The sequence below is a fragment of the Onychomys torridus genome, chromosome 20 (assembly GCF_903995425.1).
Source record: "Onychomys torridus chromosome 20, mOncTor1.1, whole genome shotgun sequence".
Classification (NCBI taxonomy): Eukaryota; Metazoa; Chordata; class Mammalia; order Rodentia; family Cricetidae; genus Onychomys; species Onychomys torridus.
The window spans coordinates 19,297,793-19,317,339 of NC_050462.1; the positions used below are offsets into that span (position 1 = coordinate 19,297,793).

At 43.7% G+C, this 19,547-nt stretch overlaps 1 protein-coding gene across 3 annotated transcripts in view; it reads left to right on the forward strand.

The window, feature by feature from the left end:
- Nucleotides 1–19,547, forward strand: part of Poc1b (POC1 centriolar protein B) — a 108,555-nt gene that overhangs the window by 59,713 nt on the left and 29,295 nt on the right. For all 3 annotated transcript variants that reach the window (XM_036169729.1, XM_036169727.1, XM_036169728.1), the window contains exons 7-10: nt 2,784–2,917; nt 5,805–5,873; nt 6,730–6,882; nt 14,825–14,905. In XM_036169729.1, coding sequence (XP_036025622.1) covers nt 2,784–2,917; nt 5,805–5,873; nt 6,730–6,882; nt 14,825–14,905 — 437 coding nt within the window. The remainder of the gene's footprint in view (nt 1–2,783; nt 2,918–5,804; nt 5,874–6,729; nt 6,883–14,824; nt 14,906–19,547) is intronic.

Here is a 19,547-nt window from a genome sequence, read left to right on the forward strand (position 1 = left end):
ACAGCTTGGTTTTAAAGTGACCTTTCCCCCTCTCCCTTCAATTCCACCATCTACATTGAATTCTTAAATGCTTGCGTGTCAGGCCTTGCTAAAAAAGATTTTGAAAAGCTATTTTTTTTCCTTCCCCTTTCAAAATAACAAAACAAAATGGCGGCAGCAAAGTAGAGAAATGGAGGTGGGTGGGTAAGGCGGCAGACAGACCAGCAACAATATGTAGTCTAAAAACCACCACAAAACACTCATTTCTACACATTTCCAAGTAGACCTGCCAAGAATGGCAGTTTGTGTGTGTGTGGCTTTTTTTTTTTTTTTTTTGTCCCTGTTTTCTTAGTTTTTGACTAGAGGCTCATCTTGGAAACCAGAGCAAATACAGATACAAAATAAGTGTTGCGCCAGTAAGATGTAATGTTTTGGTTTTTTGTTTTAAATTTTATTTATTATGTTTATAGTGTTCTACCTGCATGTATGCGTGCAGGCCTGAAGAGGGCGCCAGATCTCATTATAGATGGCTGTGAGCCGCCATGTGGTTGCTGGGAATTGAACTCAGGACCTCTGGAAGAACAGCCAGTGCTCGTAACCACTGAGTCATCTCTCCGGCCCTAAGATGTAATGTTTAATAGTGACTCCTTCTTAGAGCATCACCCTGGACATGTCCCAGGAAGCCCCAACACCAAGGAGTTCAGTGTGGGCACCTCTTGGTTGATCGGTTGGGGTCCTTCTAAGCCAAGAATGCACTTTGTGGCTCCCTATGAGACCTCAGCGCAGCACGTGGCCTGACACCTCAAGACTCTAGTCCCCCAGAGCAGGCCAGAGGGAGCATTTGCCTCTTCTACTCAATCCGTTTCTAACTGGACTGTTGCTCTAGCCAACTAGTTTCCAGTCTCCATTAAGCCAGCCATCATAGACTCTAACAGCGTGAAAATAATATGGCATGCAGAAACAGTTTATGTAATTCATAGTGCAGTCTTAGATAAGCCACCCAAAGCTACAAAGGACAAGGGAGACTACTCCCTAAGGGTTCCAAGATAGCACACACTTCATATTCCATGGTGATACAAACTACACTAAGATATCCCAAACACTGCTATGTCTTGGTATATCTTTTTTTTGGGGGGGAGGGGCCGTTCGAGACCGGGTTTCTCTCTGTAGCTTTGCGCCTTTTTCCTGGAACTCACTTGGTAGCCCAGGCTGGCCTCGAACTCACAGAGATCCACCTGCCTCTGCCTCCCGAGTGCTGGGATTAAAGGTGTGCACCACCACCGCCCGGCTATGTCTTGATATATCTTATATTCACTATCTGCTAGTTACCAAAACAGAATTACGGAACTCGGCCATCCCTATCATATTGGAAAATCCCCAAAAGGTTTAAAGACTCCATAGTGACTCTGAAGAGAAGGGACCACAGAAATTGGTTCAGACTAGTTCAGAAGGAACCCAGACAGCTCCAAAGAGCTTCCGAACTGACCGGGGAAAGAAAGGGCGGGACTCAGGTGCTCCTATTGGGAGAGCTCAAGGGCCTGAAGAGGCCAACCACTAAATCTGAGCAGAAAGCAGCTGAACTCAGCCAAAGTGGAGAGATCAGAAAAGTTCCCGGAATAAAAGTGATTCAGCCGCTGTGGGGACCACCAGTCTCTCCCCTCCATCCAGCCTTGACTGACCTGATTCAGCTTGACAAAGTTGTACCCAGAGATTCTAGGGCAGAAGTGTTGGCCCTGGCAACTCCTAAAAACGCACACATCCCCAGCATGCCAGTTAAAGAGAGGAAGAATGCTGAGAAGCTCAGTGAGATGTAGTCAGTGTGGCCACATTGGGAAGAGGAATAGATAAAGAGGTCTGCTGTCATGCCCCCACCCGATCCATCTCTTTAACGGGACTTTAAAACTGATGTGGGAACTGTAAAAACAAAGTTACTATGGTCATTTTCAAGCTCTGGTTGCCTGCTCAGTGGGAGAATCAGTAGCTGATGTAATCCCAAGTGAATGGGAATAACTAACTTGGAGGGTATACTAAAGCTGAAAGAGGAAGAAATGGTTTTCTAGGTTTATATTAGCTATATATTAAAACTACATTGTTGTGCACGGAGATAATCTCTACCACTTACTCCAAGATTTCTACGTAGCAGATAAACATGTCAGTGCTTACACAGTTCCTAATAGGCATCAGTACTTCTTTTTGTTTCAAGGATAAGAAAACTGATGGAAGTGAACTTAAGACTATGGGACACTGGGTATAGAAACCATACTTTTTGGATCATTGTATTGTACTGCCTCCTATTGGAAGGATGGTGTCCGGAAGTGAATTCTCCTTCACATACGCCTCCACACTCACCACTCTGTCTGTCATCCCAAGTACCGAGTTGCTCTTTAGATTTAGTGTGAGGCTGAATAACAGAGCTTATACGAACTGATAATGATCAGCTATTAATTATTTTGGTAATATAGCCAAAGACTTTATAGCTGTGCCCAACAATATTCTCTTTGTGACACACTCTCATTTCCGACCTGATTCTGTCCCTCACTGGAAGCTTCATGCCTTGTGATGTCAGAACACTTGAGCTCTGGCTTTGCTGTGACAGAGGTGCTGCCTCGGCTCATCTTGTCTTCACAGCAATACTGATACAGAGCAAAGGAAATGCTTCAAACTTAAGAATCCCTCTCTGACAGCAATTAACAGGGTCATAAGGAAGGCCAGTTATATCAAATTACAGTTATGATATTAAAGATATCAGAAAGAAGCCATTGTTTCCTGAATTTTTTGTGTTTTTTTTTCCCCCTGTAAATTAGTTCACAGCTGCGGTGTGAACTGTCTATCATTCCATCCTTTGGGTAACAGCCTGGTCACTGCCTCTTCTGATGGAACACTTAAGATTCTGGATCTCCTAGAGGGAAGACTCATATACACACTTCAAGGACATACGGTATCTGTTTTGTAATAAGATGCTCTTTAAAGTTTGGTCCCATTTATTATATGCCTTTATTATTTTTTTTAGTAGTAATGTACATTTGCTGCTACTCCTAGAATCTGATTTTTTACTTTTAAGTTTTAGGGGTTTTGTTTGTTTGTTTGTTTGAGACAAGGTTTCTCTATATAGCCCTGGCTTTCCTGGAATTCTCTCTGTAGACCAGGCTAGGCTTGAATTCACAGAGATCCACCTGCCCCTGCCACTCGAGTGCTGAGATTAAAGGCATGCGCCACCACCCAGCACACTTTTACATTTTTAATCTCTAGAAGCAACTCTTCAAAAACAGTGATGTTAGCCGTCCTACTGTTCTGTCCGTGCGTAGCACAGGCTATACCGTTTCTGTCACACGGATGCTGGCTCACTGCCTCTGACACCCCGCCTCTCGCTCCTCTTCCCATCTCTCCTTCCCTAATCCGATTGGTGAGTGTAGGGAAATTCAGCAGTCGGAGACTAACACTTGCTCCCCGGCCCTTGGGGGGGGGGGGGCGCTTTTACTGTTTTCCTCTGATAATAAATGCAAAGAATTGTCCTCACCCAGTGTGGCCTGTCACTGGGCCATCACACGTGGCTCCTTCCGGATATTGTTTCTAGAACGCCCACTTGCCTCCCAGACAAGCAGTATTCTCCTTTTAACAAACTCACTGGAGAGAACTTTGTATTGGCTCTGGAACTCCTTATTCTTTTGTCTTATTTCTCAGATGGTTTAGGAAAACACTGATGTTTTTAAGTCTGTAAACTATTCTCTTATGGGTAAATATTCAAACTGTAAACTTTTTAGAATAAATTGTTTTCTGCCTTATGCACAGGGTGTTTTCTTTTAGGTGAATATAAGCTGTTCATAGCTCAAAATAGAATGGCTTTGTGGTCTAGAAAGAGAAAGGTTCTTTCTGCCCCATCCGTCCTGCCCGACTTCCTCCTCTGCTCATGTTTTCTACAGCAGAGTTAGGGCAAAGAGAACCAGCCCAGTCTCATGCAGACACGTGTGTGTTGTACACATCGTAATTGATCTTATTAAGAAAAACCTGGAGGCAGATATCAGGGTAAACATTGAAAGATCAGAGAAGCAGAGCAGCCAGCCACTAGGGTTCTTTCTTCTACCAAATCCTCAGACTGAATGCTTCTGAGTCCTCAGCCAAAAAAGCGCCAAACTCCTGTCTCCTCCCATCTTATATTCTTTTCTGTGCCCAGCCATATTACTTCCTGTCTCAACCTTCCTAGTGCTGGCTGGATTAAAGACGTATGATTTCCAATACTGGGATTAAAGGTGTGTGCCACCACTGCCTGGCTCAGTTTCTCTTTTAGGCTGGATTAATCTCATGTAGTCCAGCGTGGCTTTGAACTCACAGAGATCCACATGGATCTCTGCCTCCCAGAGATTAGGATTAAAGGTGTGTGCCACAACTGCCTGGCCTCTATGTTTAATTTAGTGGCTGGCTCTGTCCCCTGATCTTCAGGCAAATTTTGTTAGACTATAAACCAAATATCACCACACATGCATTTAGGGAAAATAAATACAATCAATAACAATGGCTAAGGGTTGACACATCTGTAAAGTGATACGTAATTAGGAAAACAATAGAACAGCATTTAGGAGAAAAATGCTGCACACAGATAACATTTCCATCCAGAAGTAAAGGTGTGTATGAGCTACAGCCTAAGTCTGTAACAGGGCGTCCTGGTTACTTTCCTGTTGTTGGGATAAGAAGCCCTGGCAAACAGCTGAAGGGAAAAAGTACTCCGTTTACAGTTTCAGGAGGGGTGGTCTACAGCGGTGGTGACCTGAGGTCAGTCTGTCACATTGCACTGCTAGTGTGGAAGCAGAGACAGAGAACATGAAGTGGGACCAGGCTATAAAACTGAGGGGCCAGGTGATGGTGCACACCTTTAATCCAGTACTCGGGAGGCAGAGCCAGGCAGATCTCTGAGTTCGAGGCCAGCCTGGGCTACAGAGTAAGTTCCAGGAAAGGCGCAAAGCTACACAGAGAAAACCTGTCTTGAAAAACAAAACGAAACAAACAACAACAACAACAACAAAAAAAAAAAAACTGTGAGGCACACCCCCATGTAGTGATGCGCTTTCACCTCCTGAAGACTCCACACCTTCCCAGACAGCATTTCCAGCTGGGAGTTAGATGTTCAAGTGTAGAAACCTGTGAGGGCATTTCCCATTCAGTGCAAAAAGAAAAAATAAATAAACAGACGTTAACATTTCAAGATGAGGAATAATTCCTCCAATCTTGATGGACTGAAAGGTTATGCATCTTGATCTCATGCAAAGTGAAGATGTCCAACTTCACATGCATTGTTGAATTTAAGCGCTCATTATCTCTCAGGAGATGATAACTTCCCACTGACCTCCAGCTGTTCTCAGCTGCTCACTGCCTGTACTGCTGACTTTTCCTACTCCCTCCAGCGTCCCGTTCTTCAACTTTTAGTGGCTCCCTGTAGCCTGCTTCACAAGAGAACGCCCAGTGGAGCCTGATATGGTCAGGAAGTGACCTGTATTTCTGCTCCCCCCATGCCATAGCTGCACATTGATTGTTTAGTTTTTATTAGTAATTGGTTAAATACAAGCCAGAAAGCTAGAAAAGGTCTGACGGAAATTCTTACCAGCCTATACATGTGCAAACTTTCTTTAAAGGCGAAAACGGCCGTTCCTTCTTTTGCTTATTCTCGCCTGTGCTCTGCCATGCTTGGCCACCATTCATTGTTAGCTCCTGGATGCGTCCATTGGACACTAGCCACTGGGTGACAGGTTAGAACGCAGAAGTGGCACTCAGTCCTGTTGGCCTCGAGGAAGGAGCTCTCAACACTCTTCTCTTGACTTCCCTTTGTCTCTCAGGGTCCTGTCTTCACTGTTACTTTCTCAAAGGATGGAGAGCTGTTCACGTCAGGAGGAGCGGATGCGCAGGTCTGTACACCCTTGATTTGGATCCAAGGACCTGATTGACATCTTTAGGACCCTCATCACTAGCTAGCCTGTGTATGTTGAGATGATTACCAGTAGATTTGTATGTGAGTGTCCTGTTTGCTGTCACATAGCAGAAATAGTTCCAGTTGAATAGTTTTAAGAATTCCGCGGGTGTTTTCTCTTGTTCTATTTTAAACTTCACAATACATTTCATTGACACTGAATGCCCAGTTTCAGTGCCCCTTTACCCCAATTATTGCCTAAGGTTTTATCTGTACTTCTTATTTCTTCAAGTGTTGAGCTGCCTGAGGCTTATGAATCAAAATCATCGATGAGGCAAATTTACATTTACATGAGATGACTAAAAATCATTCATAGCCAGGTTATTGACTAAAATGAATGATCAAGTCAAAAGCATGGTGTGGGTCTTTTGGTGAGGGGCAGAGAGAAGTGTTTTAAGTTTATAAAATACCACCGAAGTAAAAATTTGGTTTGGTTTGGTGTAGTTTGGGTTTGGGTCTGGGGGGTATTTTTGAGACAGGGTCTGTCTCACCGTGTATCACTGGCCTGGAACTCACTAGCGAGGCCAGGCTGGCTTCAAACCTACGATGTTCCTCCCAGCTCTGCCTCTCAAGCACGTGTCCTGCACACCCAGCTCAGAGTAGATGTTTTAAGTTGGGCATGAAGGCAATTCAGAAGCTACATCTCCTCCCTGCCATGCCTAAAATATTGAAGGACAGCAATGGACATGTTTGTCTCTACACAGATGTTCTGACTGCTCGGGACAGTTTTTGATGTTTGGCTTTTTAAAATCAGATGCTGGCCAATAACTACTGACCCCTTTGACTCTCTGTAGGTCTTGCTGTGGAGGGCTAACTTTAATCAGCTGCGCTGTAAAGATCCTACTAAAAGGAACCTCAAAAGGCTGCATTTTGATTCCTCACCACACCTTCTCGACATCTACCCGCGATCACCACATCCCCATGGAGAGAAAAAGGAGACTGTTGAGGTGAGTATGCTGTCCGCATTTGTCCTACGTTTTATGACCATCGTAAGGCTGTTATTGAATCTGGTGCTTAAAATTATACTGATTTATATAAAACCTGGTCCTGCGCCCAAACAACAGAGCTTTGAGAAAGTCTGTTGTTTTTACTACTAAAATAAAACCATAGGTGTCCAGTAGTGTGGATAGTACAAATAGCTCTCAGATTTGCTTCTTGACAGCTCAGAAATAAAGCTGAACATTGTGTTGGCGGTAATAGAAATGAGGAATCAAGTCTAAGGCTGCAGAGTCTGAACTTGCTTCCTAACCAGTCACTTGGGGAAAGAGGTGGTTTGAGAAACATCGTAAGAAGACTGAAAGGCAAGTGTTTTTATACCAACTAATGAAACAGGTTTCCAGAAGCCTTTTATAGCCAAACAAACTAACAAATCTACCTATAAACATTTCAAGAAAATATTTAGCGTTAAATAGAATAATTGAGGCCACATTAATGATTAAGACCATTTTGCTGCTTGCTTGTACACACACACACACACTGTGTGTGTGTGTGTGTGTGTGTGTGTGTGTGTGTGTGTGTGTGTGTGTGTGTGTGAATGTATGCTTACCTTTACAGGCCTGCAAGATGGCTCAGTGGGGAAAGGCACTTGCCACACTAAGCCTGACATGATCTAAGTTCAATCCCCAGACCCCACATGGTGGAAAGAGAGAGCTGACTAGCACAAGTTGTTCTCTGACTTTATTTAACACGCACAACCATGCTTCCTAAATGAATTCATTTTTGTAATAGTTTACCTTTCCAGGAGTGGTTTGTTGGATTCTTGCTTTAAATACCATACTGGTCTTGAAGGCAACAATAATCCCCCTGTCTCCGTTTCCCAAGTACCAGGATTACAGGCATGAGCCACTATTCCAGTCTTATCATTTGTTGAATGGAAGGCGTTTGTTGACGTAGTCTCTTATTTGAAGCCCATCAATGTAAGTTTTTTCCCCCCGTCAAAGAAAAATCCATTTTGGCTGAATCCTCAGCTCATGTTAGGCTTCTTAGTTCATCTTTTACAGTTCTTTCAAGTCCATTTCTGTTCCAAGAGCAGATATCAGAAATCATGATTTCCCTGCTCATTTGAGTTTGGTTTTATGTTGTTACAGAGCTTTGATTTTAGAGTAGCTATTTGGCTTTCTTATATTTTCTTGTTGTTTCTGTTTTTGAGATGAGGTCTCCTGTAGCTTAGACTGGCCTTGACCTTTTTGTAGTGGAGGATGACTTTGAACTCCTAATCTGTCTGCCACTGTTTCCCAAGCGCTGATCCCGGGCTGCTGAGCATGGAGACTTTATCTGAAGGCAGTAGCCCCCAAGTCACTCCCCAGCCACCTCCTCCGTGCCCACCTCAGGCATTCTGAGGGCTGGTTTCACCACTCGTGGTCTTTGCCAGGCCTTTTACTCCTCTCACTTGAAGCATCCACGCCTCATGCTCTGCGTGTTCTCGCTCTCTTTGCTTGTTTTGAAATAGGGGTCTCAATGCTCGCTCACACTGACTCGGAACTCCTTATCCCCAAGTGCTGGGACTTCCACGTGTTCACCAACACACCCAGGAGGTTCCTTCTTAAATTTTGTCTAATCCAGCCAAATTTGGGGATTTCACTGTTGTTTCTTTTCTTTTTCTTTTTTTTTTTTTTAAGATTTATTTATTTATTATGTATACAGTGTTCTGTCTGTAAGTATGCCTACAGGCCAGAAGAGGGCGCCAGATCTCATTACAGATGCTTGTGAGCCACCATGTGGTTGCTGAGAATTGAACTCATGACCTCTGGAAGAACAGCCAATGCTCTTAACTGTTGAGCCATCTCTCCAGCCCCCTGTTGTTTCTTATTGGCAGTGTTGATTTTTCAATTCTTTTCTGTAATTTGTATCCTTTTGAATAATATTCTGAGTATTAATCACTGATTCGTTACATTTTCATATTTTGTCATCATTATGCATGTGTGCGTGCGTGCATGCACTTGTGTGTGTTTGTGTCTGTGTGTGTTTGATGTTGGGGATCCACGTCAAGGCCTCTTATATGCTACAAGTGATCCACCACCAAGCTACATTCCTAGCCCTCATTTTTCCTTTTATTCTTTGAACAAAAGAATATAATTTTTAAAAAGAATTATTTATTCTTATTTCATGTGTATAAGTGTTCTGCCTGCATGTATGTGTGCACCATGTGCATGCAGTGCCCTTAGAAGCCAGAAGAGGGTGTCAGATCGCCTAGATCGTAAGTTATAGATGGTTGAGAGCTGCTGTGGGTGCTGGGAATCGAACCCAGGTCCTCCGGAAGAGCAGCCAGTGCTCCTAACCACTGAGCCATCTCTCCAGCCAAAGAATGTAATCTTTTATCTTTTTCTTCAGTTGTCCAGTTGGCCTTCTGTGATCACATAGAACACAGAATAAATGTGGAGATATATACATTTTCCTTGAGTGTCCATTTCTTGTTTTACCATGTCATTTACATGGCACTCACCCAGGTGACATGCGTGGTAGAGCTACAGCTGAGTGATAGTTCCCTGGCATCATGCTCTCCAGGCCCAGACAAAAAAACAAACCATTTACTCTGGTTTACTGTCAGCTTGGGTCCATTTAACAGAGCTAGACTTTAAAATGTCAACAGGGTGACTGAGTAGCTTGTTCTGACTCTTCAGCCGAGAGCCCTGAAGCCACCCAGGCTCCTTTGTGTAATCCGGTCAGGATGACCCAGACTGCACAAAGACACTCTCGACTACTTTTCACACGGGCACTCACATTTCTATTAAAAGCTGCCTTTTCATTACGGAACTAGAGGCCAGTGGCACAGCATAGAATGCAGAGGATATGCCTGAACATTTTGTGTGGCCCCGAGGAAGTTGGCCTCAGGTACCCGGTTTAAATCACCTCTAGGTATCAGCTGTTTGAGTTCACTGTCTAGTTTGACTGACTTTTGTAGAACGCTTTCCAGTACTGTGCTACAGAAGTAAAAGGATCCTGCAAAGACACAGCCAGTCATCTCGTTTTTAAAATGAGCTCACAATAAAGCAAAATACAGTGCTTTTTGTAGCAAGCATATTTTCAGTGTTAAAAACAAAACAAAACAAAAAAAAAAAAAAAAAAAAAAAAAAAAAAAAAAACAACCCTGGGTATCAAGGTTTTGAGATTTTTGTATGTTTTGATTTTTGGTTTTTGGTTTTTCAAGACAGGGTTTCTCAGTGGAACTGATAGCCATGGCCATCCTGGAATTCCCTTTGTAGCCCAGGCTAGCCTCAAACTCACAGAGATCCGCCCACCTCTGCCTCCCGAGTGCTGGGATTAAAGGGGTGCGCCACCATGCCCAGTTATCAGAAAGTCTTCAAATTAATGAATATAGATCCTTCACAGAAAGAAAAATACTGTTTAATTTAAAACTAAAACTTCATATAGATGTAGTGTAGATCAGAGAAAATTACTATGCTCATGACAAATTATGTTTTAAAATACTTAATTCTGTGGGTTAAAATTTCTTTCAAAGTTTTAGGGAGGTGCATTTACATTACTTCAGAAATACTTTAAAACTGAAAACATTCTGAGTGTTCAGAATTTAAAGAAAATAAAAAAATTTTAACAAAAAGTATTGAAGTAATTTCTCTTCTTGTAGTAGCCAAGATTGTTTAATTTTTGAGTTTGGAGCAGTATCAGCGCCCTATGATTTATATTTTTATTATGTTTTCTTAACCTTCTACGTGAAGTTGTTTGGCCTTTGCTGAGCTTGCCAGCTTTTTTTGTTTCTTTTTTTTTTTTTTTTTTTTGAGACAGGGTTTCTCTGTTTAGATTTGGAGCCCTTCCTGGAACTCACTCTGTAGCCCAGGCTGGCCTCAAACTGCCTCCTGAGTGCTGGCATTAAAGGCATGCGCCACCTCCGCCCAGCCTTAGCTTGCCAGCTTTAACCGCCCTATTTGTATGAAGGTAGGGAACCATGCAGAGTCTCGGGTGTGGAAATTACTAATCCTTACACGAATAAAGGGGTGACAGCCAAACCTCGCTGACAATACACCAGAGGAAGAAGGCGTGGCTGGTAGAAACCTTGCGGTGTGGACGCCCCTCCTGTAGTCCACTGACAGACGTGGTGCAGAAGCAGTCCATCCTAATTAAAATGAAGCCCAGAACAGTGCCTTTCCATGATGCTGGGAAAGCACCATAGTTCATCCTCACCAGCTGCCACAAGAGAGAACTGCATTGTACCGCTCCAGGAAAAAAAACAAAACAACTTTGCTTTCAAAGGGTGCTCATGATTTGCATCACATTTGCATAACACTGTCCTTTGTAATCTTGTCTCTTCTGCATATTTAATGGAAAGACCAGAAAGCATTTGAAGGGATAGATCCATGTGAAACCAGGGGCTCAGATAGTTATTCTAGACTTGGCAGAATGTTAGAAGGTACAGTATTTAAGTCAAAATTATTAATAATTATCTTGATTGCTTTCAATTTCAAAGTGGCCACTTGAATGTCACCACTATCTATAAATTGCATATGGAACTCAACATGTTACTTAGCAGGACAGGACACATCCTTTTATTTAACTAGATATTTTTTGATGACCTGACCATGATTCATTGTTGAAAATTTTGTTGTAATCAATGTGTAAAGCATGCTCATGCTGTTTTGACCTCAGTAAATATCCTGCAGCACTTACATGATAATAATAGTAATAAGAATACCTAATGCCTATGCAATACTTTCCCATGTCTTTACATAAATTATTCCATATTACTTCAAATACAAATACTGACCGTCAGTAACATATTTATCCACATGAGAATTGGAGGGAGTAGTAGCCGATCATGCTGGAGTTGCAGCCCTGGCACTGTGGCTCATTGGGCATCTTTACCCATCTGTTGCAGTACTTCAGTTTAATAAAAGTTAAAATCTGGCCCTGTCAGCCGACGCTGCTGGGGGTCCTCGCTTTAGGACCCCTTCCTCGCCCATCAGGAACGTCTAGTCTAGGGAAACTTTACAGACTGCATTACAGGTGCTGATGTTCTTAGACTCCTCCGTGTAGACCCTCAGAGCAGGGTGTGGAGGGACCTTAAGGTCCTACACAACCTTCCCCTCATTCATAAATCTCAGTTGTACCCCGCTGTTGAGCCGATGAGAACCCAGCCTCTCAATCCCACCCATTTCAAGGCAGCGGTTTTTGGCTACCATGTAGTAAAACACTTGTAGTTTCATACATTCCAAACTGACAGAAAGTCAAAGGGATTTGTTTTGTTTCTTACAGGAGATGCCTCCTCTCTCCTTGTAACTTAGCTTTCTGAGCATTTTCTATTTCAGAGGAGGGAACGAATGTTGACCGTTTCTCTGCGGACACTAGGTGGCAGTAGAGAAAAGAGTAAAATGTCTCTGGCAGGTTCGCCTAAGATTAATGAGCATAAAGTCAGCCAGGTGTCTTCCCAGAGATGGGTGGACTGCTGTTTGTTTTCTGCTGTCAACAGCTGGAAGGAAGAAGAGCTGCTGGGTGACCGAGATATCTCCCTGCCGTCCTGTGTCTTCCTTGTGCCCCAACGCTCTATTTTTTTTTCTAGACAAGGTTTCTCTGTATAGCTTTGTGCCTTTCCTGGAACTCGCTCTGTAGCCCAGGCTGGCCTCGAACTCACAGAGATCCGCCTGGCTCTGCCTCCCGAGTGCTGGGATTACAGGTGTGTGCCACCACCGCCCGGCACCCCTCCGCTCTAACACGGGGCTGGATAGTTATAAGATGTATTTAACTTTCCTAAAACTACAGCTAGAGGACTGAGGATAGGCACATATAACAACGCTTGGGAGACACTGGAGTTTGAGACCAGCTTGTGGTGCATAGCCGTGGAGAGATCAGTCCCCAGAACAAAACCAGGCCAGCAAGCTGGCTCAGCAGGTAAAAACTTGCAGCCCAGCCAGACAACCCCGAGTCCAGTCTCTGGGATCCACATGGTAGAAGCGAAGAACCAATCTCACAAGTTCTCCTTAAGCCTCTTACCCATGTACCAAGGTGCACTCACATGTGTAGGTGTGCATGCGTGCGTGCACACGCATGGAGAAACAAAATGTAATGATTATAACTACAGCTGTGCCCACCAAGCCTGAGTATTTTAAAATGAATTCTGCTCTTCTTGCCAGGGGCTCAGCCTACAGTTAGGGTCATGTCTGATGTCTCTCCCAGATGGGTCTCTCGAAAGCACTTTAGACCCCAGCCTCATGGTTTTTGTTGATTTCTTCACTCTTTGTAATTTGACGTCTGTCGACCTTCAGTCTCTGTCTTTTTCCTGCCCCTGTGCTTTGGCTCATTTGTACCATGCCCACCCTCTGCCACTGTACCGGGAGACTCTTTATCTCACCGTGCCTCTCTGATTTGTTTTCTAAAGCTGGGTTTGTTTTTATTTTTGTGTGGAGAAGTGCTGAGCTGTATCTCCTTCATAAGTGTCCTCTGTCGCTGAACAATCGGCTAGCATTTTTTTTCTGGCCCCTAAGTGCACGAAGTGCTGGTACCATTGTTTGCTATAAAGTCCTTGCTTCACGTCTTTGTATTGAGGTGACTGAATTTTATTTGGTACATTTGGGGGCCTTCGAATTTAGAAACAACTCCCCTCAGAGGTAGTCATCAGTCCAGAAAATCATCCCCTTTTCTCTGTAATTTTAATACATGCATATTTTCAAATCTATAGTTAAATATTGTTTCGCTTTGAAATCCAGGAACTTTTGGATAAATTGGATTGAATTGAGTATATTTTCCGTAACTTGTCTTTTTATTTCCTATAAAAGCCTGGAGATGTGTATGTAACATGAACTGACAGTTTGTATGTGCTCTGCTCCTATTTCACCGCTGTGTGTGCTGTGGTGACTGAGTTACAGGCATTCCCACAGGGTATGTAGTTCACGGTCAGCGTAGTCCACGGTCCGGGCTGACATACCAAGCCGTCTAGTTCTCAGGAATAATGCTGCTCAGCCCCTCTTCAGATGCTCATTAGCCCTCAGGTTTTCACTCCTGGAGATTTTTTCCCATAGACTTTATATTCATTCTGATCTCCACATCAGGTGTGATCACAGACATGTTTCTCCTTACAGTTTGCTTTTGCAGCTTTTCAGATGCCCTTCTCTGCCTCTGGCTATAATGAAGATCTTACTTGTTTATTCAGACTAGTTAGACTGTTCGAACATCACATTTGGGTTCTACTTAACCCCTGCCTACCCTTCCTAGCAGGGATCCATGTACCTAGTCGGTCTTTAGACCTCTCAGTCCCCTTGTCCGTTAACGAAGGTAGCCATTGTGTCTCACTATGTTTATCTCCCATAATGCACCTTGCTTCTAAACTGTACGGTACACTTTCTGTTTGAGACTTCTTCATGTCAACAGAAGTGTTAGGCTTTCCTGTGAATTCCCCAGGAATTCTCTTCAGTTCTATAGTATTTGATGTGTCCATATTTCAACTTCGTGTTGAAATCCATTTGGTTTGTGTGTTGGTTGGGGCTAGCAGGCCCTCAGGTCTCTTAGTGGGGCTGAGGCCTCAGCAGCAGATTCTGATTATTTCTCTAGAGGTAATCGCCCGTTTTTGAATGAAAGTTTATTCCTTCCTCTGATTCTTACATCTTAACGTTTTATTTCTTTTTCTCATTTTAATGTACTGGCTAGGATTTTTTTCTGCATCTCTTGAGGTGGGTCTTCCTACTCTAATATTCCTATGTAAGTAAATAACATTGCTTTTATAATGTAAAAATAACTATTTCTGGCTTATGTTCAACATAGTCAATATCATGTTCACTAGTAGATTTAGTGAATTCATATTTTGCCAATATTTGTGTGCTTGTCAGTGAATACATGCTTTATTTCTAGACTATATTAAGAATGCTAGTTGGATTTTTTTTTTAACAATAGTGTTTGGTTTCTTACGATAGATGTTACATTAACTTATTTTGTGAACACGCACAGATTAATCCGAAACTCGAGGTGATGGATCTGCAGAGCTGTTCTCCCCCTGTTGTGGACGTCCTTTCCTTTGATTCTACCACAGTAAGTTCTGTTTTAACTTAAGCAGCGCTCAATTATTTATCTCAGCCTCTTTCCTTAAAAAGTGCGTGAGGCGGGGATACAGCGCGGGCTGAGTAACGGAGCATTTCAGCCTAGCAAGGCGTGGCACCAGTCATTTTTAAGTTTCTAAACAGCCACCAGAGGGAGCAGTAACAGTAAGTTTCTGAACAGCCTTTCCTTTGAAGCCCCTAAACTGGGTCTAACTCACCCTCCCGCTCCCCGCTCCTGCCCCTGGGATATTACAGGGTTGTCAGGGCGCAGACTGCCTGCTTTGTCGTCTTTCGGAGTTGCTTGCCTTCTAGATTTGCCTCTGGAAGCTCTAAGGACGTCAGTTCCTTCCCTTTGTTCCTGTTACTCTTGATGGATTATCCAGAAAGACGGTCTCCCCAGTCCTTGCAATTTTGTTTATAAAAATTATCTGATATTCTGCATCCTGGGGGCGGGGGGAATCAGAGCCTGAGCCTTTTACCTTCTGAATCTGCTCGTCCTGGTACACAAATCACGGGTCCCCCAGCCCAGGGCACGCGCCTTGCTATGAGAACAGGAAGTGAGCGCAGTGGTGTCGTGGACAGCACTACTGCCAAGCTGTCCTTTTAGTTCCATATGGCAGGTGAAATTTTAAAGAAACACAGCCGGACATAGGAGTAGATGCCCAGAATAGTATCGACTGCCGCGGAGTTCTGCCGGTACCAGGAAGTGCTCCAGTTCTGAAGTCCTCTCAGCATTAATGCTCAGCAGAGGACATTCTTTCCATGGGACATTGTGGTGACAAGCACCACATGGTGGCAACCAGGAGGAGCTCCTTGCCAGAGGGAAAGCCGGAATCAACTGGTGAAGCTGGTCTGCATGAATGAATGGCTTGTCAAGTTAAGCACTAACTAGCTACCTGAAATTTGCACTATACTCTCCCTATAGTAAGTAAATCTTCAATGAATCTGTCACAGCATATGCCATTGACCATAGATTCCAGTGAGTTGAGTGTTTTGTCTTGTAGACAGGTTAGGCATGGGCTCCCTCCTTGACATGTCCAGCAGACTAAAATTTAGCGTTCCTGACCTAGAAACTCTCTCAGATCGTTAGAAATTTTTGTTCTCTTTATTGAGACACAGGCTTCCTGCCAGTAACCTTTAACCTTTGCAAAGACTCCTGGCTTGTGATCTCTCAACAGTCTCAAGAGTTTGCTGTGAAGGATGGGCCTGTTACCAGCTCGGGCAAAGGGTGTCTGTCCCTTGGAGGTAACCCGGGAGGTACCAGAGGCAACTAGTTTACAAGGCATCTATGAGACTTTGAAAAGGAGCTCTGGATAACAGACATGACGAGGTTGACAGTTATTATAAAACACAAGTAAGATTGACTACTACATTATCCACAAGAAGGGAACATTAGCCTGGATTATGTGAAACTGCCTTTTTTTAAAAAAAAAAATGAAGTCAGTCTAACATCAGTGACTTCACTTTACAAGAAACATTTCAGAGAACTGATTTTTTTTTTCCTTCGAGACAGGGTTTCTCTGTAGCTTTGGAGCCTATCCTGGACTAGCTCTGTAGACCAGGCTGGCCTCGAACTCAGAGATCCACCTGCCTCTGCCTCCTGAGTGCTGGGATTACAGGCGTGCGCCACCACTGCCCGATGTTAGAGAACTGATTTTTGAAAGTCCTGATGCCAGACCCTATGGCACTTGTCTCTAATCTTAGAATTTGGGAGCCAGAGGCAGGAGGGTTTTGAGTTTCAGGCCACCGTGAGTTATATAGTGAGACTCTATGCCAGAAGACAAGGACTGGAGATGTATCGGTAGGAACTGGCACACGGAAGGCACACTAACATGAGACTCAGCTATCCTCCATAGAGAAGAAATTAAGGCATTCGATGTCTTTGTGGTTTGTACTTCTATCTCTAAGGCCTGGCAGAAATTTTGATAAAATATTTGGGGGGGTCAAAATAAGCTGAGAGATCTCAAAAGCTTGATTGTACCAAAAAAAAAAAAAAAAAAAAAAATGCTTCTCTGCGAAAGATTGGTCCTGGATGTCATATAGGCATGGTTTTAAAATGTTGATCTTCTCGAATGCCTTAATCTTTATTTTGATTAGATCAAGTGTCTTATTATATAGTTTTTTGGCTTTTTAAAGAATCTTTTCTTCAGGATTCTGGTTTGAATCTTAGTATTTTCATAAACCTAGACCAAGATTCTGACATCAAACTTTAAATTAGGGGTGGCTGGGATATGGCTCAGTAGTTGAGGTTTGACTAGTGTGTTTGAACTCCTGATTCCATCCCTAACCTGGGACAAGACTGTATTAAGGAAAAAAAAAAAAAAAAGCTGGATGGTGGTGAGGCACTCTGGAGGCAGAGGCAGGTGGATCTCTGAGTTCAAGGCTAGCCTGGTGTAAAGATCAAGTTTCAGACAGGCACCAAAACTACACAGAGAAACCCTGTCTTGAAAAAAAAAAAAAAGATTGTCCTTAGGCATTTAGCATTAGCCACCTATGATGTGGCTACACAGGGTGTCCCAGATCCTCTTCACCACTCTCTTTAAATAGAAATAAAATTGAAGGTGTTTGTTGGGACTAAAGAGATGGTACTGTCTGTATAGTGCAGGCCATGTATGCAGGAGGTCTGTATTCCCAAACCCTTGCATCAGCTGGGCATGGTGGTGAGAGCCAGTAATCCTGGGTAGAGGGCAGGCTAGATGTGTGGTTCCTCGGGGCTCAGGTAAATTACAGTCTGAAGTTTTAATGTATTAGCTTCATTGCTTGTCCTACAGGTAGATGAACAAAATGCAGTTAGCACTCTTACAGTTGTTCTTCTGAAGAACAAGGATCCAAACACAGGCTTCTCCTCAAAGAGCTGAGAAATATCTTTACCTTTATCCCGGCCATGATGTGTGCGTAAATGTAATGCGTACAGGGTTTCTCTGTGTCGCTTTGGAGCCTGTCCTGGAACTCACTCTGTAGACCAGGCTGGCAATGAACTCACAGAGATCTGCCTGGCTCTGCCTCCCGAGTGCTGGGATTAAAGGCGTGCGCCACCGCCGCCCGGCGTGTATGCCTTTCTTTAGAGTTGGGGAGAGCATTGCAGGTCACATTAGTTATTTATAATAAAGACAGGCTTCCCAGAGAAGCATTTGCAAGGTGCTACCCTGAGGTAGCTCAGCAGCACTCGCTCTCGGCTGATGAGAACAAGGTAACTGTGGAGGGAACCAATGTCAGCTTCAGCGTTCTTGATGTCAAGTACAGGGACTGTCAAGGACATGTCGGTAAGAGTGGTGTTCCAGAAGAGGTTCTTAGTCGCCTGGAGACGATAATAGAAGACTTTTCCAGGAGAAATCAGCCATTAGCCTGAGCAGAGATGGGTAGGAATTGTTTTTTTTTTTTTAACTAGAATATTTCAGGTAAGCAAAGCAAAGTTTAGTATATTCCTTTAAAGTGTTTGAAGATGTGCACCATGATAATAAAATGCACAGTAATCTACTTCTGGATATCTCTTTTTCTCCTTCACTCATAACACACACACACACACACACACACACACACACACACACACACACACTCACACTTCCTTTCCTCCCTTCCTGAGGTGTGGCTTTGTAGTTCTGGATGACCTTAAACTTGTGACCACCTTGCCTCGCTCGGCCTTTTCCCTCTACACCTGGCTAGTCTGGGTTCTTTGCATTGCCTTATCCAACAGATGGCAGATGGGACCGAATCCTGGAAGGATGCCCACTCATATACACCCATGTCCCTCAGTAAATATTTATCAAGGAGCTATTATTCTGTATTGCTCCCCATTCTTGGTTTTAAAGAAATGAGAAGAAAACAGTCAATTAAAACCTGTCCAGAAAAGCTCCATTTTACATCCTAATCAGGGAAACAGGCAAGTCTCAGATTAAACACATAAAGTTTTTAGAATAGTGGATTAAAAAAAAAAAAAACACAAAAGTGAAGAAAAACACAGAAGGCTTTGGACAGTAGCAAAAGGTCGCAGGAGTGTGGTCAAGACACCTGCCATGCTGGGTGTGGTGGAGCACACCTTTAGTTCCAGCTCTTAGGAGGCAGAGACAGGCGGATCTCTGTGAGTTCGAGGCCAGCCTGGTCTACAGACTGAGGTCCAGGACAGCCAGGACTGTTACACAGAGAAACCCTGGAGAGAGAGAGAGAGAGAGAGAGAGAGAGAGAGAGAGAGAGGGAGGGAGCGAGCGCCAGCGAGCTGTCCCATGGCAGGTGCCATCTGGGAAAGGAAGTCCTGCAGGGGCAGTGGGAACTGGGCAGTAACTAGAAAAGTAAGGAAGTCACCTCTGGCAGTGGTGTCTTGACACAGACAGGCTCCGGGGAGGTGGTGATGGACGGCAGGGCTCTGAAGACATTTTGAAGGTTGAGCCAAGAGGATTTCCTGACAGATTGAATGTCGGCTGTGGGATTCCCTATCTCCTCTCCTAGGGGACAGTGAGGTGTAGCACTGAATAGTCTCGGGGCAGCTGGGAATATCTTCTGACTCAGCCTCATCTTGACAAAGAGCCATGAAGAGAAAAATAATTGTGGTTTTCTTGTCTTGGGCCATAGAATCGGGGAAAGGAGATTCTCTGCTGTCTCTGTGACTTTGGGAAGTCACTGCTGCATGTCATTTAGAG